Source organism: Pungitius pungitius, chromosome 4 (assembly GCF_949316345.1).
Source record: "Pungitius pungitius chromosome 4, fPunPun2.1, whole genome shotgun sequence".
NCBI lineage: Eukaryota > Metazoa > Chordata > Actinopteri > Perciformes > Gasterosteidae > Pungitius > Pungitius pungitius.
This window is the reverse complement of record NC_084903.1, coordinates 19,818,520-19,844,746: the sequence shown is the minus strand read 5'-3', so window position 1 is coordinate 19,844,746 and position 26,227 is coordinate 19,818,520. Positions and strand designations below refer to the sequence as shown.

The 26,227-nt window shown below is 47.0% G+C and overlaps 2 protein-coding genes across 9 annotated transcripts in view; both read right to left on the bottom strand.

Annotated features, from left to right (window-relative positions):
- Positions 1 to 546: 546 nt before the first annotated feature.
- LOC119229720 (retinoblastoma-like protein 2) lies at positions 547 to 8,654 on the bottom strand. Of its 2 annotated transcripts, XM_037490382.2 has the most exons (15): positions 8,299 to 8,654; positions 6,799 to 6,884; positions 6,468 to 6,523; positions 5,997 to 6,103; positions 5,493 to 5,590; positions 5,214 to 5,351; positions 4,852 to 5,016; positions 4,566 to 4,635; positions 4,370 to 4,461; positions 2,575 to 2,751; positions 2,269 to 2,340; positions 2,032 to 2,089; positions 1,739 to 1,887; positions 1,490 to 1,654; positions 547 to 1,386 (listed from the first exon to the last, which is right to left on the bottom strand). In XM_037490382.2, exons 1-15 carry the CDS (start codon positions 8,447 to 8,449, stop codon positions 1,126 to 1,128), a joined length of 1,845 nt encoding a protein of 614 aa, XP_037346279.2. In that variant the 5' UTR covers positions 8,450 to 8,654; the 3' UTR covers positions 547 to 1,125. The 2 variants fall into 2 exon arrangements, with proteins under 2 accessions (XP_037346279.2, XP_037346288.2); XM_037490391.2 differs by lacking the exon at positions 6,468 to 6,523 and having other exon boundaries at positions 8,299 to 8,435.
- Positions 8,655 to 10,466: 1,812 nt separating this feature from the next.
- Positions 10,467 to 26,227, bottom strand: part of chd9 (chromodomain helicase DNA binding protein 9) — a 55,107-nt gene continuing 39,346 nt past the window's right edge. For 3 of the 7 annotated variants that reach the window (XM_037490312.2, XM_037490330.2, XM_037490354.2), the window contains 23 exons: positions 26,007 to 26,202; positions 25,714 to 25,896; positions 24,564 to 24,752; positions 24,279 to 24,389; positions 23,915 to 24,114; positions 23,479 to 23,678; positions 23,175 to 23,334; positions 20,232 to 20,321; positions 19,633 to 19,736; positions 19,151 to 19,268; positions 18,974 to 19,031; positions 18,832 to 18,880; positions 18,396 to 18,651; positions 18,075 to 18,280; positions 16,757 to 17,650; positions 16,412 to 16,581; positions 15,973 to 16,203; positions 14,940 to 15,117; positions 14,439 to 14,587; positions 14,043 to 14,273; positions 13,756 to 13,905; positions 13,383 to 13,487; positions 10,467 to 13,157 (listed from right to left, as the gene is read on the bottom strand). In XM_037490312.2, the coding sequence (XP_037346209.2) occupies positions 12,189 to 13,157; positions 13,383 to 13,487; positions 13,756 to 13,905; positions 14,043 to 14,273; positions 14,439 to 14,587; positions 14,940 to 15,117; positions 15,973 to 16,203; positions 16,412 to 16,581; positions 16,757 to 17,650; positions 18,075 to 18,280; positions 18,396 to 18,651; positions 18,832 to 18,880; positions 18,974 to 19,031; positions 19,151 to 19,268; positions 19,633 to 19,736; positions 20,232 to 20,321; positions 23,175 to 23,334; positions 23,479 to 23,678; positions 23,915 to 24,114; positions 24,279 to 24,389; positions 24,564 to 24,752; positions 25,714 to 25,896; positions 26,007 to 26,202 (5,197 nt within the window). In that variant the 3' untranslated portion in view covers positions 10,467 to 12,188. The other 4 variants (XM_037490321.2, XM_037490340.2, XM_037490350.2 and 1 more) reach the window with 4 other exon arrangements.

Below are 26,227 nucleotides of genomic sequence, written 5' to 3'. Positions count from 1 at the left end.
TGTGCTGGTTTTTATTGGCTGAGCCGTTGTCTGCTTTTTGTTGTAACCTCCTAAGCAACGCTGGTTGAGATTTAACTCTGTAGCGTGAAATGACATGGTAACACATAAACACTGAAGGGGACGCGTGTCATATAGGCTGGGTAACCATGGTTACCGTCAACGGATGTGTAATGGAGATTCTGAATTCAGTCAGAGGTATTTATAAATTTAGTTCATCACCAGACTGCTAATCTTTATTTACAGGTTATCTACTGGTCCTTAGTGGTCTTATTCACTTAGACTTTACTATAGAGCTTCAGTTTACCCAATGCGTGGCTTTATAGGAAGGTGGAGTGTGAGATTAGTAGTAGAGTACTAGTTAGTGAGCCCCTTGCTATTTTCGTCATTAAGTATCACTATTCACTATCACTATATAGAAAGCACATCAGTGAGGTCATTACGCAGAGTGTGTAAATACATAATCTGTTAATGTCTGTGATAATGTTATCAAAGAATATAGAGAAGGATTCATTTGAAGAGGAACAATGTTATGAAGAGGAGCAAATATGAGACATCATTTAAACTTTATTTGTCTGACAGCTTGGCAGATGTCTAATACTTTACTCTGTTTCCTTCATCATACTTGTGCTGGTAAAATACGATCTCCTGACAAACTAGTTCTGGTGGGACAAAAATCCTGAACAAGTTTAATTTGGGTGACATCCTTCACGGCAAAGGCCAAATATTTGGTTGGTATCACAATAAGTTAAAGTGTGGGTCAGGTTTTGATGAAATGCTATTATTCATGATATTAATGTTGTAATCAGCAATGTAGTTAATTAAAGCATTATTAATATTCATGGTGTTGGTTTTCTACAACCGGTCTCCTCAATTCATGTACCGATAAAAGCTTCATGTTGTCACTTTACTTCATTGCAATAATTTAAAAAAGCATGTTTTCAACAATCTCAATGTAGCTTATCTTACTTAAATGTGTTTTTAAAAAAAAAGGGGGGGGGGGGGGGGGTTTGAATAAAATCTAGAAAATTACAAATTTCTTTAAAGTGCCGTGCACCGATCTCTCCGTACCGCCTCTCACTCAATCAGAATCGAAGAATTAAATTAAGAATTCCTCTGGCCTCCGCTCTAGTGCAAGACAGGCCTGGTTACTGGAGATGACTGGTCCTGGTCCTGGTCCTGGTCCCGGTCTCGGTCCCTTCTGGACACGCGATCATTCACCACATTCCTTAGCCGCCTCTGCCAGGCCGACTGGCCATCCAAGCGGAGCCTCTTCGCGGAAGGACCATCTTCCTCTTCCTCTTCCTCCTCTCTATCCAAAGACACCCTGTAGCCCCGCCTGCTGGGCGAGCGGCCCGTCCTCAACATGTTGTTGATCTCACGCAGACACTGCGGAAGCAGAAAGACTATTTGAAGCAATATTTGAACTGAATCGTTTTTTTGAGTAATTTCAGCATTAAAAAAAAAGCTGTCAATCATTATGTCCACAGACCTCTGGGGGGCTCGAGTTGAAAAAGTAGCAGAGTCCGGGTGTGCCGGGGGAAGCGGTGTCGGTGGCGAGCAGCGAGACGTAGATCTGGGGGTTGCTGGACAGCCGGCGTCTGCGAGGAGAGGCCTGTGGCGGTCGGGGGAACGGGGACAAAGGAGGCGTGTCCTCCTGTACCAGGGTTACACGGCGCGTGTTAGAAAAGAAAAAAGGAAAAGGGGGTTAACATGAAGGGAGTTGAAATGGTTGACTTACTCCAGATGTTGGGGCAAACTGTTTGGCAAACTGCTCCATCGCTGTCGAGTAGATTTGGTTGTAAAAGTCGATGAGATTTCCCCTCTCTTGGGGATGATGTGCCGATGGGGAGTCGGGTGTCGGCAGACCGACGTTGTTGTCCCCTTGATCTGTAAATCAACAATGTCATAAACAGCGTGTTCCACGGTACACTTCATCAATCAATCCCATATCAACCATTCCCACTCAATCCTCCCCGTGTGTCGAGTGGATCTTACACATTTCACATACATGTTTGATGAATAGTTTCTTACTGTTTGTTCCAGTAAGATAATCTTCGTCTCTTCTGGAAATCAGCACGTTATTGCAGACCTGAGAACAGAAAATATATTTTTTCATAACCTAATTGATGCCTGTGTAATCTGATCATTTTGAGACACAGGTTTGATATTCAGTAACATGTTGAGTTACACGTCTTTGATTTTATGCTTCCTGAGATAACAGAGACTGTGATTTCAGAACCAAGTATTTAACCACATTTATTTACTTACACTTTTGTCGACAAGTGGCTGCGACTTGTAGCACCTCATTATGAGTTTGAAGGTTATTTCCATTTTGGTAACCTGTAAAAGCAATGCCATAACTTAATAATGGATTGAAAGTGCGTTTCCTGGAAACAAAAAATGCAGACTTGATAGCGAGATGATAGAGGATGACGACAGACACATTTAAAGTGTAAAAGCAGCACTTAGAAATGTTAATTCCTTGACTAAATATTAATATCCCCTTGACAAAGACATCCTTGTTTATCAAATTACCACATTTTCATTCAGAGTGCTGGGACAATCAAAGCCCACCTTAGCTGTGATGTAGATGGCACACATGAGAAGCTGGTCCAGGTGACGGTCCACCATTAGGGTCACCCAGTGGGTCAGAGAGTGCTCGAAAACGGTCCAGATCTTCACCCGCAGCTCATCAGAAATGTTCAGTGGGGAACACAGCTCTCTGAGGCGCTTGCCCATCAAACTGTAGACCTAAACCAACCAAGGGTGAACGTACATTCCTGTTTTACGCTGTGGACAAATGTAATATGCTCTATGGACTACAATAGATATTACAATATGGGTAGATGAAATTCAGCGTTCTGATTGGTTGTGGGTGAGTCATGAGCGATGGGAATGAGTGAGATGGTGCGAGACCTTGCAAGGGGACCCAATGCTGTTCACGTACAGGTACTATTTTTTCTCTAGGCTACTGGAATTATTTTGTCCTGAAAGACAGCTATTCACTTACTATTCATAATTTTGCTGGTAACCGTTTTATAAAAGCAATAAGGTACTTGAGGCAATACTTCATCTTCAATAATGCTGCGCGTCGGGCCTAACGACACCCCCCAAGTGTTAAAGTATAGTTTGGCCATTTGATCCGGATCACAGCAGAGGATTCGACGCAGTCCGTCACTAATTCGTGCATCCTTTCAATCATTTTTCATGAAATGAAATAGATGAATAAAAACTAGGGCTGTCAAAAATAGCGCGTTAACGGCGTTAATTAGCTGTTTGTTGTTAATTACGTCAATTTTTTTGACGCATTTCACGCATGCGCAGTGTGACAAATTATTCAGGTCCGGAAAGAACCTCTTCTTCTAGGGAATGCGCTTCATCCTTTACAACACATTACTGCCACCTGCAGGCATACGTCAGGCCGTCAGGTTCAGCAAGTCGTTTGCGCCAGAGACCCTAACCCCCCCCCCCCCCCCCCCCCCCCCTCCCCCTCCCCCTCCCCCCGGTTCTCGCGCAGCGGAACAGAGAAGAAGAAAAGCTCCGCCCAGCAGAGCTTTGCTAAGAAAAATAAATAAAGAGCAGCGCTGAGATAGAGGAAAGACCATCGGAGAGACCCGTAATACTGTTCTGAAACATGCGGAGGAAGAGAAGCCAATGCGATCTAATTCCTCCCAGGTATGGGGATATTTCACACTGAAATGGGGGGTGCTGGCGGATTTCTTTGCAGCGCCAGTCGTTCTAATCGCCGCGCTTGACTTTAAGGTGTAACCTTTATTATTGTTCGGTCTGAAACGGCGCACCCAGTGACGGGTGGTGCAGCAATATTGTTGTTCGGGTGGAAATCGGGAGAAAGGTCGGTCCGGGAGATTTTCGGGAGGGGCTTTGAAACATCGGGAGGGTTGACATGTCTGGTCATGTCTGGTCATTGCAGCCCGCAGGAGCACAAACTCACAGCAGAGTGGGATAAACTGCAGAGGCTCGAGACCCTTCTAGAGCCATGCAGGGAAATCAGTCTGTAACTTATCAAATAACATTGATTTGATTATTTTCTGGAATGAATTAAAAAATCAAATATCAATAACATGTATTTATGTAAAAAATAATAATTATGATAATAATAATGATAATTATGTATCTGTGTCCTGTTATTTATCTTTATTATGCATTTCAGAAAGAAAAAATTGTTAGGATTCAGGTGATTAATCATGATTAATCCACTGAAAATTCTGATTAATTTGATTAAAATTTTTAATCATTTGACAGCCCTAATAAAAACACAAAGATCATCTTACTCTCATCTCTCGATGGACAACGGTTGTAATCGTCGCCGTGGTCCCGGACAATGCTACCGTGTTGTAGACAAACTGACCTTGCGAGCAAACCGATGGAGGGAGTTGCTCCTGAGAGGCCCGTTTGCAGCTGATGGCGAGCCGCTGACTGACGGTTCGGCTTCTAATGTCCCTACACAGTGAGTACAACGTAGCAAGTTCATCAAAGTGAATCAAATTGAGGAATGCGTTGGATGCAACAGAAATACAATAACGTGGACAAAAGAGGAGCTCTACCTCCTGGGTGCGTTCTGTCAGGGTGAAAGTCGGCTCCCCTGGGATCTTCAAGTTGTGTGGGAAGCAACACCTGCGATGACACATCCCCCCCCCTCATTACAGTACGTGAGAAGAAACCTCTGTTGTGCTTCTGAGGATGTGATGAAAGGTCCATCGTTCGACCAGCAGAAAGAAACGTCTCAACCTCATCTCTAATTTCATTCTACTCAGATTTCGTTCCCAGCATCACCTTGGGAGAAGCATTAGCATTTGACCCTGGATAACGTTTTAGCGTGTTATTTCCAACCTGTTGGCAGGAAGGCAGGCCGCCCCCATTGGCCTGGATTTTTCCCCACAGCCATGAGTCGCCGGTCCAGGCAAATATAACCAGAACTTTCACCTCCACCTGAGTGAGGTGTCTGAACAGAGCACCAGGCAGGTCCGGCTCAGCCCGCAAGACCAGCTCAATCGCCTGTCAGATTAAGGGGAACCAAACAGATTTGTAAACAGAGTTATGTGGAGGAGATGATACTTTGAAACATTCTCTATGCACCATGTGGTGTTGGAAAGAACGGCCGCTTGCAACCCACGACAACACCAATCACAAATCCTGGAAATGATCAGAGCACAAGCATTTTACATTGAATATCCATGGATGTGGAAACACACATTCAGGAAGTTGTATGGTGGCAGGTTCAGTATCCGAAGGAGCAGAGGGAAGTCACACGGCAGGCGGTTGGACGATGTGGTAATCTCCAGACAACAGGCCATCAGGTTGGACTGGAGGCACTCGTTCTCGCAGATGACCTGCCACAAAATACAAGCACAAGCTTTTGTACGTTGAAAGCTGAAAGGAAATATTCTGTGACTGTGGCCCCCTGTGAGCACTGAACCCGTTCCCCAGGCAGCGGGTACCCGCTGCAGGCCACAAGGGGGCAGTAGACTCACCGAGACGTCACTGATTCTGTTCCTTTCTCGCATGATGACCTTCTTCAGGATCCTGGAAAACCAGACCAGTGCTTGATCACAGCACTTTTCTGCCAAATCTGTGGAGAATAGAAGAAAAAAAAATCTGTGATGTATGACATGTATCAACAACAACAAAAGCTTAATTCCAAAATGGGATAGCTAGCATTTAAACGCAGCCAGCGCTCTCATCGTGTGGGGATTTAAAATACTGTGGGTGAGCTGATAGTGGATCCCTGCTGTGCTGAAGGAGATACTTCTTTTGATAGAAATAACATTTAAGATGGTGTATGCTTTGTCTCCGACTGGGCGCTGTTGCCATTTCTCATCATAAAATCTGTGGAGGCCATGATCTTCTGTCCTTCAGAATAATTGAAACTATGGAAATCAACATGAAAGCCTTCATCTTGCATTCATACCCAAACTTAGAGTCACTATCACATCCCCTCTCCCATTATTTTAGGATTCTTAAGTGTGTTAGTATACCCTTGCGGTTCGCATTTCCTGCATTGTCCCTGTAGTGTTGCAGAAATCTGTGCAGCAAGCTTTCCAGTCTTCTTTTGATCGCCTCGGTTGGATTACTGGAGCAGGCCCTAAATCAGATAGTATAGTAACATAGTGGTTAGATTAATGTTAGATGAATTTTTTTACCAATACACATGTAAAAAACAGGTATTAATGGTAATTGTCAAAAGGTAACAAAAGGTAACATGCATAGAGCATTTAAGACATATGTGGAGTGATATTGCAGCATTATTAAACAGACAGCTTTTCCCTCTATCACATTGATGAATTATTTAAGGTCTGTTTTTATTTTGTATTGTAACTTAGATGATCAAAGATAGCATAAATCGTTTTCAATTTGATAAACTAGTGGCTCTATAGCAACATAAAAACGCAGATAACATTAGAATTGGAGCACAAGTGAGAGTAATACTGTGAAACTGTGGTGCTAACCTGAACATAGCAATCAGGTTCTCCCTGGGGCCAAACCTTGGCCATCTGTGTTTACCCTGAGGCCCGGTTGCCATGGTGACATCCGCACATACGCCGGGTAAGAGTCAGAGCAGGAATGGGCATCTCATCAAGAAAAATGTAGCTTTTCCCTCAATCACACTGATGAATTATTTAAGGTCTGTTTTTATTTTGTATTGTAACTTAGATGATCAAAGATAGCATAAATCGTTTTTAATTTGATAAACTAGTGGCTCTATACCAACAAAAAAACGCAGATAACATTAGAATTGGAGCACAAGTGAGAGTAATACTGTGGAACTGTGGTGCTAACCTGAACATAGCAATCTGGTTCTCCCTGGGGCCAAACCGTGGCGATATTCGGGTACCCTGAAGCCCGGTTGCCATGGTGACAGCCGTCTGGAGAGCAAAAAAGAGCATTTTAGGGTGAACTGACTGGTTCAGCATCCAGTTTAGGAAACTGTTGTTCTGGGCTGTATCAGAGGTGATATCTCCAACACCGCCGCTTAGCTTTGACTGTGTTTTAGGCCTGTTGGTATACTTTTAAATTGAACTCAACCTTCTCCTCTCCTAAAAGACCTCATTTTAACAATCCTATTGCAGTTCAACGGTGTTTTCTTCTTACCATCCTCTGTCCGGCCGGAGACTCTCATCACTCCCACATATTCGGTTTATTATTCGGGTGACTAATTTGTTTTAACCAACATGTGGTTTTTAATGGAGGATCACTTCACGCAAGACTTTTATACAAGTTTAAAAAAATTTTTTGTAAAATTTGTCATGTGTCTAACTCTGTATGGGCCTGCTTCAAAGGGGACGAGTGAGATGTAAATGTAAAGGGAGAGACAGGAGCGACACAAAATATCCACTGTCTTTTGATAGCTAGCTAGAAGCTAACTTATGCTAACGACTCAGCAATCCATTCACCAGATTATGAATGGCAAAAATGAAAGATGTAGAAGACATTTGAAAGCGGTACGACTACTCATACACATAGATACTCACAACAGTACAATGTTACAGCCTGTCTTATTACTGATGTCCTGATTAGTAAAGAAATATTTGGGATAAAACTGAACTCAAACACAGAAAATACCTGTTTTCTAAAGTCACACGGACCATTTTGTTGCTATTCTTCATCACGTTTTAAAGAAAAGATTCACCCTTACTAAAAAAAAACTTAATAATTTAAATTTGATCTCACCTCTACTGCTATTTAATAATCTACATTGTTTGGCTACGAGGGGCCTAGTTTGGGAGATATTGGCTGTAGATACGTCTGGTTAAAGGGCCTACAAAATCCACTTCAAAATAATAATCCGGTTTCTCAAAATAATCCACATGCCTTATTGTGAGCAGTTGAATGTAGGATTCTTTTTTATTGTTAACGATTGTTATAGTATGTAGAACAACTAGCATTCCCGATCATGTCAGACAACACTTTGTGTTCGTTTGGTGTTTTTATTTCCCCGGGAACTATGTAATAAAATAGGAATTAATTTACGCTCCGAGGAATGCACAATCTGTAGCCTTGTTTTATGGGTTACACCCATTTCCTGTTTTCTTCACTGACAGGCCTTACTTTCACTTTAGACACACGCTAACAACGTTTTGCTATTATGATTACAACCTTAATCTTGGTGCATTATGTCCTGCCTGCAGTTTATCTTATATTTAAAAGTAGTCACTTAGTGCAGATGGTCAGTCCGTGCTGTCGTATTTACTTACAACTCTTACCGAAGGTAATAATGAGTTACATATTACTTGTCAGTTTCAATGCCACGCGCCAGCCGTGCCAATGAAGGTCACTTACCAGTCCCTCCTGTAAGTTGTTCCGGTTGAAGCCAGTAGAAATGTCCCCTTTTACTCCTCCTGCGTCCGGCTGCCGGTGGAAGAGTGGGTCGCAGCGTGGTCCACAGCAGACAAACTACTGCTGAAAGGAGGTTTGAGGAAGTTGAGATCATTGGCTTCCCTCAGACCTGCCTCGACTTGTCATTGGGGTCTGGTTGCTATGATGAGCAATGAACGGTTGTAGAAGAGACCGATTCAAGGCCGCTGAGCGCCACCGAGAGGAGGACAGGAGGACTCACTGCGCAGGGGGAGTCCTGCCAACACTTTGCTGCAGCGAAGATGATGCAACAAAAGCATGTGGGGTTGGTTAAGAGAATTTGGAAAAAAAAACATTTGACCACCAAATGTAATGTCATGTTGGGAAAAATCAAGCAATAACCGGATTTATCTATATTCGGCACAGAGATAACTCGGCGCTCCTTTTTGCTTTCCTGATTAGGAAGAGTAGCACTTTGCTAAGAGGATTTAAACTAAACATACTAAATACGTTTTAAACTACCTCGACATAAGCAAGCTCCATTTGGATTTCTGTCACCGGAGCGTTGTCTGCGCGGAAAATCGAACAAGTGCTTTCATCCAGGCTCACGAGAAAAGGTGTTGTTCTGAACGCCTCCACCTAATCTGCCTCCGAGTAACAGCGTGGAAAGCAAATGGAAGTAAAACACAGTGACAGCGTGTGATAATAAGTGCGATGAAGTCCCTGACACTGATGATTTGTTGAGTAAGGCCCCAGACAAAGCAACAGGCAAAGGCACACCCAATTGATAGTCAGAAGAATATGTTTAATAAAAAATAATTAAACCTCAAATCTCCTCTATAGAACTTCATAGAAAGTAATCCAATAAATTACAAATGACTTTTAAGACGCATTTTCCTGCACTACATAAAGAATTATTTTGACTTCACAGACCACAACTTCAAATATTACAACTGTCCAATGAAAAAAAACACACACAAAAAAAAACACAACTGACCAGGATATTAGGGTATTATCAAGCTTAAATCAAAAATACAGATCCAATGATGCTAGTTTTGTCATCTCGGTGATTACATGTATGAACACAAAGGAAAAGAACCCCCTCCCTGTGCAGCAGTAGTGTGTTTTGTCGTTCCTCTTGCATATTGGTCATTGTTTACTCGTGTTTAACGCGGATGCAACGCTGCCTCTGGAGCACCGGCGGCGCTTTGGGAGTCCTTGTGCGGTACGACCTAGAAACAAACCCAAAAGACAGGACAGGCAAAATAAAAATCCAACGAGGCCGGGCCGTATGTCTACCAGTTAAACCCCAGCCCCTCCACTTTTGTGCTAAAGAGGCTCAGCAGGGTTGGGGGGGGGGGGGGTCATCAGTCCCCCCCACCACCGCAACAAAGAGTAGCGAAAGTCGTTGGATCAAACCGCCCCCCCCCCACAGCAGGAGTTCGCGTAAGGGCACTACGAGTTAGAAGTCAGCGCAGGTGCAGCTGTACAAAAACGACGGCATGTTTTACGTTCATTGCTCGGACGTAGAAAAATACTCGTACGGTCCAAAAAGAAAGAAAGAAAAGTGATTGCATTGCAAGCAAAACCCATGACGTGATATATATAGATATCTACGTACCTATATACACATAAACGACAGGCGTACAAGGAAATCACTTCAAAGCAACGCTTGAAATCAGTAAGGGTCTTCAGTCCTCGTGGTCAGACTGCGAGGCCTCTGGTGCCACTACAGAGCAATGCTACAAGCGATACTGAACTAAAAGAGGGCCGCCGCGTTCATCCAGCGGGGAGCCCCCCCGTCCTACCGGGTCCAGACCAATCGTCTCAAAACCGCCTGGGTGCAACAGCGCACTGTGGAAGAAGCAGTCCTAAAAAAGCAAGCACTGTTTGAGCTGGAGAGAAGAAGGAAAAAAGAAAAAAGGTACTTCAGCTTGAGCGAACTCCAGTGTTTACGTGCATCCCGGTTAGAGCCGACGCCAGAGAGGAGACGACACAACACAAAGCTCCGTCTGTCGGGACAGCGGTTGGACGAGAGCGCGAGGGACAGGATAAGGGCACTTCTGAAGCTCCACTCATCAGCAGAATAAGAGTCGAGAGACAAAGCGAAACGCACACAACCACGCTGCAAACTCCCAGCAACACAGACTGCTATTTCTTTTTTTTTTTTTTTTTTTAGCCCTTTCTGAAGCAAACCCGCCTGGCACTGTGTAAAAAAAAACATAATACTATGTAATAATACAACGATGACTACAATCTTGGCGAAGGGGTTTCAACCATTTCTGTGCTTGTGCCATGTGTGTTGTGTAAGACTTTGGTCGACAGGCGCTCGTGCAGCACAGAATCCAAAGAAATGCTTGAAGGTGGACAACACTTGGTGGTGGTAGTAGTAGCTTTCTACTGGTCATAGTTTTGCAAGGCTCCCCCCCCCCCCTCTCCCCCCTTCATAAATACACAACATTCAGACTGGAATGCTATGGAAGCAGGAGACGCCAGGTGAGACAGAGAGGGGGGAGGAGGGGGGGGTGGGGGGGCAGCCAGAAAAAACACAGTGGAAGCTCTCAGTAAAGTGAAAATAAAAAAAAAGAGGCTTCTGACAGCAGAGACGAGGACGTTACACACACATGGACAGCCAGAATACACGGGTACATCTGAACAATGAAGCCAGCCCACCCAAAACATTTGAGGTAAGACGCAGTTTAATAATATTGTTGTCGAAATAATATCCACCTCATCGCTGATCCTGAATTTACTCGTCCACACGGAAACCACAAAACTGAGTCCGGAACCTCATAAAAAGGGTCAAAGGGCAGTTTTTGGCACACAGTAAAAAGTTATTTTCTTCCTATGCCGTCCAAACCAACAGATGAGCAGTACGAGCGACTGAGAACAGCTAAAGTGCGCCTTGGACATGTTGGGACATGTTTGTAAGGTTATGGTGAGTTTTTCTTAGAAATCGATGTGAACAACTTAACCTTTAAAAGAAAGAAAAAACTGGAGAAAACTTCTTTGAAATCCATTTTGACGGATTTAAGTTTGTGTGTGTTTCAATGAAGAATTTAAAATAACTCACACTCCCCGTGAATCAAAGCGGTGGTAAAGTGGGAGCTTTAGAGAGAATTCCTGATGCAGAAAGGACCTGGACGAGATGTGATGTGCGCGGTCAGGGAGGCGGCGTGCACTGGCGTGGAACGCGGCAGACAGTGAATCTACAGCTTCAGTGACATTCATTAGCTGCCCAAGTTATTGCTGACATATCCGACGTATGATCTGCAAAGCATGCGGCGTGCACTGGCGTGGAACGCGGCAGACAGTGAATCTACAGCTTCAGTGACATTCATTAGCTGCCCAAGTTATTGCTGACATATCCGACGTATGATCTGCAAAGCATAAGTGTCAACGCACCTGTACGAAGTACCGCCTATTTACAAGAGAATCCCTCCCTCGGCCCCCAACGATCAAAATATATATATATTAATAGTACAGCTCAGCGAGCACGTTGATGTAGTTTCACTTTTTTAATAAAATTAAATCCTGACATAATTACAATAATGCCGTTTTTTGTTGCAATTGTACATAATCGTGGTTCACAGAGTTCAGAAATCTACTAAAGTCTGACATGCAAAATGTCTCAAAACAAGACTGTACCTTGTGAACAAACACTGAAATTTTATTTCAGTTATTTTTTAGTCAGTTTTTCTTGTTTTTGTAAGGTTTTTGTAGTCTTTATTACACAACATTTTAGTTAGTTCTTGTATTTACATGTAAAGAAATCGTAACATAAGTGCTGGAAAATCCATATATATGTGAATATATGTTTACATTTCTAGGCGATACATAAATAAATTTATAATAATATATTTATAGGTTCACTCCTAATCACTAGAGTCTGAATCATCTGATGAAGAAGAGCCCCCAGACTCTGATGAAGATGACTCCGCTTTACCCGAACACTCAGGACCACTGTTCTCCTTTTGTTCTACCGAGTCCTCTTCTTCGTCGTCGTCGTCCTCCTCCTCCTCCTCTTCCCTCTCTGCCGCTAGCCGCTCCATCCCCTGCGTCGATGACCGGGAGGCTGCGGGCGGAGGCGGGCGTGCAGGAGCGAGGTCGGGGTCACTGTTTGAGCTCTGTGGCCGCGCGGCGGACGCGGGAGGGTTAAGGCCTGGAGTGAGAAGCATCCCTGGGTAAAGCATACTGGAGAGTAACAAGGGGTTAAGGGACAGCGGCTGACTGGAGGCCGCGGAGGCGGCTGAAGCACTTTGTGGGGCGGTGGTAGAGGAAGAGGAGCTGGAAGTGGAGGAAGGGGTCGTGTTGGACCCCTCTGTCCTTTCTCCTTTGGTGTCTGAGGTGTGAGCGGGGGCCTTAGAGGCAGACGGCTCCGCCGGTGCGCCGCTGGCGGTTCCCTTCGCCTTCTCCTCGGAGCTTCCCGTGCCCTCCTGCGCCGGCTTCCCATGCAAGCTGCTCATGCCGAGCAGGTTGGGCAAGCCGGCCATGCCGGACAGCATCATGGGAAACATGGCGGCCAGGTTACTGGCGGCCAGGTTGCTGGCGTCGGACGGCAGCCCCATCAGGCCCGCGGTGAGCTGCAGGGACTGTAAGCTCTGGAGGTTCTGCTGGAAGGCCTGCAGGCTGCTCAGGTCCATTCCAGAGAGGAGGCCGTTGCTCAGCAGCGGGTTCAGGCCGAGGGCGGAGGCCGCCTGGCTGGGAGCGGCCGCGGCGGCTGCCGCTGCAGCCGTCCCGGCCTTGGCCAGCGGGTTCTTAGGTCGACGCCCACGCCGGCTCACCTCCTCGGGAACGATGGGTCCCGTCAGGATTCTGTCAAACATGCTCTCTGGAAGGTAACCCTGGAGACAACATGGGAGGTACACGCATGGTCAGCAGTGGGGTTAACGCACACATATTCGCTGGTGGTTTGTGATTAGCTACGCCACGACTTCAAAATCCCCCTCCCTGAAACAGCCGCTGTTGCGGTGCAAGTTGTGTTACCTCCGGCTAGGAGTCACTGATAAACGGCCAAAACGTTGCTTGATGCAAACGGTTCTGGTGAACGTTTTGATGCCGCGACTCACCGACTGTTTGACCACGTCGGCCCATTCGGGTGGGACGCCGTACTCGGGGTTCTCCTGAAGGAACCGACACAGTTCCTTCAGAGGAGGAGCAAAGGCTCCACCAACCTACAAGCAGGAATGCAGACAACATGACCCAAAGTGAACAAGAGGCCAGATACACGTTTTACAATTAGTAAAGGGCACCCTGACCAAACACTCAAACATCACTTTCTTTAAAAAAAAAAAGAGACTATAGTTTAAAAAAGGCATCTAAATACCACTACAGCAATGTAACATGTAATTATTGGCCATTAATGACATGCATAGTGATTATGACATCAAGTGCTTTAGTTTGTTTCAGTACGCTCTCGTACAATAACCACACATAACACACCTTGCGGGCGTTTCGACGGTTGATGATCTGAACCCTTTCTTCTCCGGTCAGACTGTTCACATCAATCTTGTTTGGGTTCCTGCAGCGGTGCCTCTTTTGCTTAGGGCGCCCGTCCTGGAAGTGGAACTGCATTTGCATCTTATTTACATCCTGGACATAAAAACGGTGAAAATGTCAAACAGAGCAATCGCATATGTTCCATGAAATCTTACATTTTAACCTTCTTCGAACGCGTTTTTATGTTTCCATATCGTACAACTATGCCACGGGGGAAAACAATAACTCACAGGGATGAAAGCTCCCGTGTCCGCCACAAAGCCAGGGTGCTCGGTCAGCCACTGTTCAAGGTCTTTCCTCCTGGGAGCGTCATCGCCGGCGAGCCTGGTGCCGTCTTTGAGGTTGATGACGGGGACCCTGCTGTCGGTGTCCGAGGGGGCCTGAGCGGAGCTCTGGCTGAAGCCTGGCACAGAAGCAGAGGCCGCGCCCACCTGGCCAATACCGCCCCACCCCGGAGGCACCTGACCACAAAACAGTGGGTTTTTTTTAAGTTCAACATGTACAGCACACAGGGGCATACAATGAATGTATAATTATTCATGCATTTTAACAAGATTTGGCAAATCACTTTGCTGTGTGGTACCATGCTGTAGAACGGCACACAAGCTACGGAGATAACCGCTTACCTGTTCAGGAGCAGAAGGGGCTGTACTCCTGTTCATGGAGAGCAGGTCCATCCCCTCAACATTCTTCCTCCTTCCCCTCCGCCTCTTCACCGCTGGCTGACCATCAAGCACTCCGTTCAGCCTCATCTGACCAGTAAGACCCGGAGGCACTGCATAGGAAGCACCTTGTTAGCCGTGAGCTACTGCGTCAAGCTTAACCTAATTAAACTAGGGAAATGATGAAGCATTAAGAGGCATTGGCCTTAAACATAAGGCACCTTTCATCTCTAGATACAGTTATGAAGAAGGCAGATAATATCATTTGGACCAAACATAATTTTGTACTCAAAGCCTGCAGGCCTTAAGAAGATGGAGAGTGTCTGAGCAGCCTTCAAAGTCACAGAAACTAGAATTTGTCGCCATCTAGTGGTAGCAAAAAGTAAAACAGGATGGACCAGGCCTCTCAACACGCGCTATATGCACAGGTCTTAATGGGAATGGCTGTATTTCAAATAAACGCACCCGTCTGGAAGCTGCACTGAGGCTTGGTGATGTCAGCCAGGCCCGTGTCCGAGGCGCTCTGCAGCTCATGTAGCCGCGCCAGGTACTGCTGCTGGGCCTGGGGTCCCTCCTCCACCTCCAGGGGCCTCTTCAGAGGTAGACCTTGTTTCTGGAAGGTCAACTTCAGACCTCCTTCCTGCTGTACACACAGACAAACAAAGTGCTGGATTCACCTCAGAAGATTGATGGTCAGTCTTCTGTTTTCTCTCGTCTGCTCAGTGTTTTAAGGATGATTAAGTAAATTAGTCTTATTTATATCTCTCTACTGGTGGGTATTTACATTTTTAATTTGTGTAATAATTGAAGTGAACATGTCTTGCAACTAAAGAAAATGTTTCCATGTATTTCCTGGTGAGTAGGTTTGGGAAACATAAATACAGTGGGTAGTGGCTAATGGGACTAGTGGGTATCCACAGAGGGTATCCACAGTTTGAACTGCAGTAGGAAGCCATGCCAAAGAAATAGCTGCTCTCAGCATTTAAAGACTAATGGGTAACCAACGGCAATTCTGCGATGGCACAAAACAGATAATTTGGGGAAATAATCCTTCACAGAAAGCAACGGAAAAGTGAGGAATATGAATGGAAGCAAGTCAGAAGGCTGCAGTGTTAATAGCCTTGAAGAATATTAGAGAACACCCACAGCCAAGGTCTCCATTTCAATCAGATTATAAGCAAGACCCCTTCAGTCTAGGGAGGCTTCAAACTGAACCGTATCATATTCTCGTGACAGCGATTTGTGCTCATGTAATCACAGCCTCGGAGCCCAATTCAGACTGAGTGTGTGGGAAAAGAGCGGAAGGATGCCATTTAGTTAATCTCTCCTCCTGCCAGGCAGTCAAAAACCACTAATCATACCCAAAGGAAAGAAGAAAGAAAACCAGCAAAACATGCTGAACACGGCAGCTAGCACCGGTCATGGCAGCGGGAGTGGTAGGGTCCTACGATTAGGGCGAAGCAGAGGGAGGAGGGGAGGAAGGGAGAAATCAACATACATCGTTGAGTTTTACTGAGAACTCCTTGTTTTCTGCAACATGCTTGGTCACCTTTGACCCCTGTGGTGAGGCAGAGGGGTCCTCGCACAGGCTGTTGGCGTGGTCCAGCAGCTTGGTGGTGTAGAAGGAGGCCACTGCGCCGCCAGGCTCGTAGACCCGACGTGTTCCGGGCCACTTGCCCTTCAGCACTACCTGGCAGATGCTGTCCAGGCGGTTGATGATCACGCGATCCTAAGACGGACAGCACAGACAGTCAGCGCGCTGGAGACTCCGTGAAAAACCCCCCTTCCTTATTAAAACACACGCCGTGACGTATTCAGTTTTAGCACAGACTTTATGACTAATATTCCCCCTCTTAGCCAAACACCTGATCCCATGTCGCATTTGCATCTCTGCCTCACCACAGTGGCTGGACACAAAACACGAGCAGCAGGTTCACCTTTGGCCAGTAGGACGCAGCGAGCATGTATCCTCCCCCCTGGAAAGGATGCGAGGAGCTGTTGGTGATGCCGTTCTCGGCCACATGGGTGTCTGGGGCCTCATCCTGCGTGGTGCTCAGAGACGCCACGCTGTCCTCGTCGTAGCCCTTAACGATGGTTGCTGCAGGCACTGGGAGCGACACAGAGACGGACATTAGAATCACGCTGCCAGCTGAGGAAGAGGACTTTTTGCGGACACATTTTCTTCCTGTCTGGTCGTTAATTATGCAGATGGAATATTTTATTTACACCATTTAAGTGGTCAGTAAATTATTGAAATATATCTTCGGGTTCGAGGCACTCACCTTTCTTCTTCCCTTCCTCTCCCTCACTTTCGCTGTCAGAAGATGAGGAGGATGACGACGACGAGGAGGAGCCAGAGGAGCAAGACGACGAAGAGGAGGAGGAGCTGGACCCGGAATGCGACGAGGAAGAAGAGGAGGACGACGAAGAGGAAGAGGAGCGCGACGAGGAGCTCGAGGAGGAGCCCCCCGAGTCGGACTCCGAGCCCCGCTTGGCCTCTCTGCGGCTCCTCTTTCTGGCCTTCTTGGGTTTCCTCTCAGAGGAGTTGGGTGTGAGCGGCTTCGTCCGGGCCGCCACCATCTGCCTCTCCTTGTCACTAGCGTCGGTCAGCGGCTTCTCCTCCAGCCCCGTGGGAGTAGCCGGCGCCGGAGGAGGAGGGCTCCAGCTCTCCCCCTGCTTCTCCCTGCCCTCCTCCCCCTCCGAGGCTGGCTCCACCTTGGGCACAACCCCGCTGGGCTCCGCCTCCCTCTGGGCAGACGACGACGGCGGTGGCGGCAGCGGCGGCAGCGGAGAGGCCGTCGGCACCGAGCTGGGGGCCGGGCACTGAGGGTGTAGAAGCGGGGTGGACGTGCGCGACTGCTGCTGCGCCGCCTTGGTCTGGCTGTAGTTGCGTTGGGCAGCCATGAAGCTGAGCTCGGGGTCTCTCAGGATGTGGTAGTCTGTGCGGCTGACGCCGTGCTTGGCGGCTCCGATCAGCAGGTCTCGGTCGTGGGTGCCGGCCTCCCACCACACGGGCAGGTCCGAGCTCATCTGGCACAGCGGCAGGCGCTCGTAGAGTAACTGGTGGCAGAGGACCTGCTCCCTCACCTGGCGGAGCAGCTCCACTCTGTAGAGGGTGCGAGACGCTCGCTCCTCCGTGATGGGCTGGATGGTCAGAGATGGATCCACCGAGGAGTCTGGAGAAAAAACAGGTGCGAGCGAGCGAGCGAGCGAGTGAGTGAGTGAGAGGAGAGATACGCTGCTCTACTGTTACAGGCCAAACACCCTTGCACTGTTTGTCTTTCTGCAAATCATTAACCTTATCAGCCTACCTGCCTCAGAAAATGCTGAGCGAGCTTGTTTATCAAGGTGCTACTGACCTCTCTCTTCAAAAATCAGACCATTTACAACGTTGGTTGCTCAAATATATAATAAATCCTCATTTACCAACCAGCTATTGGTTGACTGACACACGACCCTTGCTCCGTATCTGCATTTCGTTCGTCTATTCATTTGTGGCGACTGCTTAAAGCGAAATACGACAGCGATCCACACTGCCTCACTTAGTGTGGAGTAGTATAACGTTTATAGATAAAGACTGAAAAAAAGTTGCTTTCTGACCTCCCTCTTTGGGTGGTAGGCGACACACCCGTCGGCACATGGCGGTAAAAGCGCACAGGTATTTCTGCAGGCTCTCGTCGGTCTTTTTGTGCAGCCGAGCCATGGCCCTGAACTTGGTCCAGTCGAACCGGGCAAGGTTAGGGTCGAAGACGACGCCAAAAGTGGAGACCACGCGGTAGAAGTCAGCCTCTTCTCGCCTCGTCCATCTGCGGAAGATGAGGAAGAAGCACCCGGTAGAAACAACTTCCATCTTTGAGCTTTAGCGCTTAATCTTTAACATGCGTTTTTATCTCTCCGACGTCATCATCTCTGCGTTCTGACCTTTGCTGCCGTTCGATCTTGGCCACCATCTTGGGGTTCAGGGTGTCGTTGAGCGAGGGGGGCAGCGGGCAGAGTGGCGCGGACAGCATCGCGGTCGACGGAGACGGAGTCTGAGTCTGGTGGATCTGGTGGATCTGGAGGATCTGCCGGCTCTTGGTGTAGCGCTGTGAGGCCGTGATCAGTCGCCTCAGCCTGGCTGTCAGCACCGAGGGGGAAGGCCAATAGGACGTTTCACCTCCTGTCACTGGAACTGCGTCTGAAATCGCAACAATGCACAGCAAAAAAATAACATTCAAACTCCAAGAATGTCAGTTTTTCATACCTCCTAACTTCTAAATGTACAACTTTTCAGCTTTCCGCCATCTGTGGGAAGCTTATATTTAAAATGAGCACAGTAAAGATAATCCACTGTGGATTACAAGCATCTAATTCTCACCTCCGGCGTTGTCCGTGATAACCAGGTCTCCAGGAGAAGAGGCATCATCCTGCATCAAGAAGAAAGTGTTTGTTAGACAGTGATAGATTTCATCATAAGTCACATATGAGCAGAGATGAATAGTTCCTTCAACTATTCTCACCTCCATATCGTCCTTCAGCAGAGCTGGAGCAGGCTTGTACTCTGGGTCGTCCACATCCCTGCACACACACACACACACGTATAAAGCTTTACAATTAATAACCAAGCTGAGACGTGTCTTTCTTTCTCTCAAGTCAGGCACAAGAACAAAAAAGGTCCACATGAAGCCTGTACTGACCCATCCATGAAATCGTTGCCCCTCTGCTCGGCGGCGATGGCCTTCTCGTCCGGTCGCCCCGCGCGATCTAGAAAGCACAGGGTGGGGTCTGCACGCACCGTGTTGTACTTCTCATAACCTTGGAGGGCACAGGACGGGAAGCAAATACAAACCAGTTAGCACGGGGAAACTCTTAAGATAGTTGCCAGGCAATATGCACAAGCTGCAGGATATTCACACAATCAAATGCTATCAAAGGAAAACATATGGACAGTGAAGCCCAAAATTCTAACGTAAAAACAATAATCCTATTTAGAATCATTTGCTTGTTATATGGTAACTTGTTTTATAAGTGCCTCTTCTGTAAAGGGACCAAATAGGTTTTGAGGATTATAATCCAGAATAGTTTTATAGTTTCATTTTAACTCAGGAGCTAACATTTGTAATTAGGACTAGCTTTTGGAAAACATAATAGAGTCGTAGCAGAGGCTGAAGTTTCTCACCATGCTTATAGACACCCAGCAGCAGACACTTGTCACATATGGCGTCCCACCACAAGACTGGCAGCTCCGAATGGTCTGGGTCTGGCACCCAGATCTTAATCTCACTAAAGAGGAAGACAGAGCCATTTAGACAGATATCATGTGGGTGAACTTTATTGATCACATCAATTTACTGATTTATTCTCTAAACAGAACTAACGTGAAGTGATTGTGAAACAACAAATCAAATGTACCAATTATGTACATTTCCTTGGTTCCTCCTTTGACATTTAAAAAAATCTGTATAAAACCAAACAAAAAAACTGCCCATATTTCACCAGCAGATGGAGCTCTGCAACCGTCTAATTCATTTAGCTGTTAGGCGGTTTCTTCCTTCAACAGGTTGATACCATATCCTAATGACCATGAATCCATCCTACCAAACTATTCCATTATCTGAGCAGGTCTGGAGTTATAAAACCCCACACCGGAGTGTCGGGTAACATCTACTGAATTACGTTTGTTAAATAGAGTGAATGGGCTTCAAAAGGAGTTCTCAGCAAACGAGGATGAAAGCATATGGCAGCAAGTGAATGTACGGCGAGCTAAGTGCAGCTCACCTGGAGTCCACGCCGTCCAGCACCCTCTGGGCCTGGCTTCCTATCACCTCTTGTTTCAGATAGTAGAGCATTCTGACCCTGAGCAGCACCCTGCACAGAGAAAACCCCCGGCGGTCACAACAAAGCCCCTGGCCACGCACAAATGCTGAGCGAGTAGAGCCGCAGCAACCTGTTCAACACAAATGCAAATGAGCGAAATGTGCGACAGTTTAATCCTAAAATTACCCCCCCCCGGCACGGTCCTCGTCCTGTCGCACAAACAGAACGCAGTCTACTGAATTTTTTTTGTGTACCACATACAACTGCAGTGTATTTTTTTATTTTAAAGAGATAAATAATTAGCCACACCGAGCACAATAGGCCCCTCATCAATAGTCGGGGAATCTCTGCACACCGTTTTTTTTTCCGGTTCGACTGAGGTCGACGGTGGTCTAGGGACCACGTAGGGAGTCATGGGCGACTCGGCCCCCCCCGAGGAATGGGCGAACAGACAACAGCCCTCTCTCCAGTCGTCACGTGGTCGCGCTCTGGCGGCAGATGAAGGCTGGGAAGTCGAGGCTGACAAGGTAGCGGGAGGCAGGCCGACTCACAGGGGAGACATTAGCTCCGTGATGCACGATCACACACCAGAGCCGGCGGGCTTGGAGCGAAGACGCGGTGAAGTGGCGGCAACTGTGGTGCGCCGGGGTGCCAGGCGCTAACGGCTCGTATGCCTTGACATTCCCCCCAGCGTAGAAAGCGTGCTCTGTAATGATGGTTTTTTTTTTTTTTTTTTTTGTCCAAACACAAAGTTATTTGATATCCCGTCCGGTAAAAAAAAAAAAAAAAAAAAAGAGTGGCACGGAGGGTTTGAGGATTTCTGGCATGAGGGAAATATTCTCCGTGGGGCATTGCCATCAATGAGGTGTTATTAGCTGCCCTAAAATGACATCTCAGAGGATTCTGTGTTCTCCACGGCCATTACTTAATGAGCAGGGAAGCTAAATTGGCACATCCAGCCAGAAACTTGTTGCCTGACTTGCTCGGAGACGAGAAAACACTGAGAATTACCTAAATATGAAGATGGAAAGTAAAGTCTCTAGATTAACATTTTATACTACTATTTATTTGCAGCCACTCCAATGGAAAAAGTCCCCATCACATCATCTGAACCGTTGGCCTCTTCTCATACCAAAGCCTCTTTCCGAATGCGCTGCTCTTTTTTTTTTTTTTTTTTCCAGAGAGCACGGTGAGGAATGCCTCTCTGAAATACAGCGTGCCAGGCATTCCACCATTTTTTAGGCTGTAATCCAGCTAACTATCGTTATGAATGAGCCACAGATCCCTCCCTTACACACCGAGAGGAAGAAAAAAAAAGGCTCGCTGGTCTGTCTGCCGGAGTGATGGATGTCTGTGGTGACCCTTCTGTACTTGTAGCTCTGGTAAATCAAAGTCTTCAACTTCCTCCCTTCTCCTCCTCCACCCTCCTTCCTCTTGTTTGACTGGATGCGCCCAGGAGCAGCGGCTTCTTCTTCTTCTTCCTCTGCCTGTCAGCACACCCTTTCATCACTCTCCTTCCAAGCCATTCGTCTTTGTGTGTGTGTGTGTGTGTGTGATGTGGTTCCCTCAGAGAGGCAGCAGAGGATCTCAGCACGGTCATACACAGTCTTTTCAGAAGCAAATAAGCCAAGTGTGCGTGATATGAGTGGCATGAAAGGAATCCCTTATGGTCTGTTCATGGAAAGCAATCCATCGTAAAGCAGCGTAACGAGTAGATTACTGAGTCACAGAAAACACCAAAAAAACAACAACACAGAAACACCATGACATTTTTATGTGCTTTCTCAAAACTGTGTCCTCCACGTGAAAGCAGATTTAATCTTCACAGTTTCGCGACGTCGTGCCGTTAATGATATTTCATATTCATTCAGCGAACCGCTTGAGGAGCGAGACATTCACGCCGCGATGAGCCGAGTGCGCTAGGTCGGACGATGATGACCTAGCGCACGTATCGATTGCAAGAATCCGACTGCTTCTTGTCGCTGCCATTCCTGCGTCTAAGTCGTACATACGCGCGGCCCCGTTGAGGAAGGCAGTGAACACCCCCAACCCCCCCACCACTCGCATACCACGTCCTCCAAGGGAAAATGCTGAAGTCAGCAAACCCTGCTGACTGCGCGTCCCCATTTGCCTGGCTTGTCACATATCAGACAATCCCTGGATTCAGCACAACCGGACAAGGAAACAATGGAGAACTTTCTATGGAGGCTGCAGCGCTCGGCGTCCAAAGCCCCCCACCCCCTCTCTTTAAATACCAAGCAGCCATCTATTTGGCTCTATATCTCAGCGGCCCTGTTTTGATAGCAGCCATCTTCCCCCCCACGTCTGTAAATAAGAGAGATCTATGATGGCCATTAGCTGGGATGAAGTCTCATTAAAGATGGTATCAGTCAACTGGTCGCGCTGAGCTGCTCGTCCGTTAATGAATCAGTCTTCTGTCAGCTCCAATAGACATTTTACTGCCTCCTAATTACTGTGGCTTTGAGGTGCCCCAGTTAAAATTTGAGCCATGTGTAAACTGTGTTTTGAAACACAAGGGCTTTACTATATTAAAAAAAAAAATTATCGGATCAAATCTGTGCTAGAAGAGAATAATGACCACCTGCCGGTTGCTATAACAGCTTGAAAGTTTTCCCACAGACGCAACAACACACACACACACCCACCCTCAACCCATAGGACACAAAATGAAGCAACCGTAGACCATTAGTCACCATGAGCTAAATACATGACTTCAGCCATCTCTTCCAACTAGTGACACTAGTGTACATGGTCAAGGATGTCCATCTTTTGCTCTTACTAATTCAGCTTTCTCGAGTGATGTCGGGCCACGATCCAATTTAGTTTGTTACGATGAAAGCTGTCACTTCAATGAAATTCAGTCATCTTTAAGCGAACACCTACTTGTTGCAGTGATGTTTGAGGTGTTTTTTGTAGCCGTCGTCCTGAAGCATGTGCTCCGGGTTGTGCTTCCTCAGCCACTCGGCTTTGTGGATGTCAAAGGAGCTGGACTGGATCTTCATCTTCTTGCCCTTTCTGCCACGAGGGACCGGAGCAGACAAACCTGGATCGGGAAAAAGGAGGCGGTTCAGTCACACGGGTTTGTGAAATAGTCCACCCCCCCCGCCCCCCCGAGTCTCACTCGGTCCAACATCTCCGCGCCCCACTGTGTTCTGGTGAGCTGAGCGATGGGAGTTCTGAGACTCACCCAGGTGATTCTGCAGCTCCTTGGTGCGTCCGTCCTCCGTAGGGGCGATCAGGTCCCACATGAAGCTTTTGATTTTGTCATCTCCACGGTAGTGGACGAGGCAGTAAGACAGGAGGGCTCTGCAAATGGACTCCACGTCCCTCTCAGTCAGCTGTTTCTTAAAACGCCCGTGGTTGAGAATATCCTTCCAACGACCCCACCTGGGGAAAACGAGAAGGACAAAAAGTTAAAAGAGGTGGGCTCGGGGTAAAATCACGTGACGCGCCACGCTACTCTGAGGACACGAGTTCCATTTGAACCTGACTGTCTTTATGAACGGCATTAGTTACATTTAGTCAAGGACAATGGGTCAAAAAAACACAGAAAGGTTCAATGGTGTCAACGAACAAAGGCAGAACAGTTGCTATAACTGCTTGAAGTATTGAAATGGTCTTACCCATAAACGAGCAGGTTCTTCTCGACTCTGAAGCACTCCGTGCGTCCGTAGCTGTTGGTGCGGTCGTGGTTTCGCCTGAGCTTGGGTTTGGTGTCATCGCTGTCGCTGTTGCCCTCTGAAAGCTCTGCCAGCTCGTCCTTGGTGGCGCTGAACGGCCTCGTCTGCTTCCTGACGCGGGGCGTGTCGATCACCAAGCTGTTCTGTAGCGGCAAAAAAGTCAGCAAAGGGCTTTTTAAGGTCTATAAAACAGGAGGAAGGAAAGGCTGCAGCACCACCAGGTGTCCAGCCATTATGTGCGTGATAGATTCAACACATATTTGTAAGAAAGATCCCAGTTATTCTTATTTTTTTGCGAAGTACATACTCTGCCGTTTGCCTCATCCGCATCGATGTCGGCCTTTTGGGCCCATTTGTCCCAGAAGTTGGGGTCATCCAGAGAGATGTCGGTGCGGTTTCCGGACGCCACAAAACTGGCCTGAAAGCAGACACGAATACCGTCTCATGACCACGTTGACATTTTCGTGTTTTTCGAAAGCTGCTCTTGGTCATGAATCAACAGCACAAACAACAGCACCTGTTGACCTGTAAAAGGTTAAATGTAGCCTTCCCCAATTCCATGGCCGAGGCCATGTTGTCCCCTTTCATTCACCTTAGCAAAGGTGGATCCTCGTCCCTCAGACTCGATGGTGATGGTCTTTGTCCTGCGCTGCAGGATCTGATCGATGTCCTCCTCGCAGAATTTGGCCCCTTCGTCCTCCTCGTCCATGATGGCCCCGTATGCACCACGTCGCAACAGATCCTCGATCTCCTTCTTAGACAGCTGCTGCTGCGGAGGTGCCTGAGAGGCACGCAGGAGGAGATAGACATTTAGGGATGAGAAACTATGCAGGACAATAATATAAAATGGAGACTGAATGGAACATTATACATTTTCTATTACAATAGAAACGAAAAAAACATTGTTATAAATTCAATATCAGCAGTTTTGTATCAAACCCATGCAGATTTCTATTATGCAAATAGATTCAGTCAAACCAGATGTGTGGACCTGCTGTCTCAACCTTCCATTCCTTCTGCTAATTCTCACACACACCAGCAAAACATCCACCTACACACTTCAAAACACTTTTGACTTCCTCCCTCACGACGAGATTAGACTCTAATAGGATCGGTTACACTCACTAAATTTCAAGAATGAGCTCCCAGAGTTTGTGAATATTTCTATTTTCTTTGCTTCACATCTACTTGTTGTGCGTATTCGTTACAGTGTTCCTCTGATTTCTTTCAAGACCGCTATCAGAGATTGTTGACTGAAATGACTGACTATAATGAAATAATTAGTCCTTCATTTTTTTTGCAGCCCTCATTCTCACATGATGGTTCACAGTCATTTCTCAGTTAGTGAAAGTAATAAGAAACCCACCCACCCACTCCCAAATTTCATCTCAAAGTGATATTGAGATGAATGAGACTTAATGAAGAAGCTGTGGAGAGTAAACAAACAATTAATAAAACATAAGTTGAGTAGGTACGGTAGAAGACATTAAGAAGATGTCATAGGTAACAAAATAAATGGCAATGAAGTATGTGAACAAAGGCTGCATGACTAGAGCGGGGCCACACAGCCCGTTCCTGCTCATTTTGGTATTAAATGGATGACGAGACACTTGAACTGAAGCACACGCAGCATCTAAAAAACAAGCGCCTCTCTGAAAATTAAGTGAACATAATTTGACATTACTAAGTGATTTAATTCACCATTTTGATTCCACAGCATTTGGACAATTCCTCAAACTTACGGCTCCCCCGGCGCCTCCACCCAGGCTGTTGTCGCGGCCGCTCATGCTCTGCAGCACGGCCTTGTCCAGGCCCAGCTTGAGGCTGGCGCGATCAAACATTTCTCGCTCGTAGGAGTTCCTGGTGATCAGGCGGTACACCTTCACTGCTTTGTTCTGACCGATGCGATGGCAGCGCGCCTGGGCCTGCGAAAGAACACAAGAAACACTGATGTAAAATGACGGTCTTAAATTTGCACCATTGGAATTGTTAGTAGGCGTTTTTTTCCCCCACGAGAGAGTCTCTTCTGTCGTACCTGCAGGTCGTTCTGCGGGTTCCAGTCCGAGTCGAAGATGATGCAGGTGTCTGCGGCCGTGAGGTTGATTCCCAGGCCACCTGCTCTTGTGCACAGGAGGAATACGAAGCGTTCCGAGTCAGGCTTGCTGAAGCGGTCGATAGCGGCCTGGCGCATGTTCCCGCGAACACGTCCGTCTATCCGCTCGTACAGGTACCTGCAACGCAGAAACGTGACCCCGT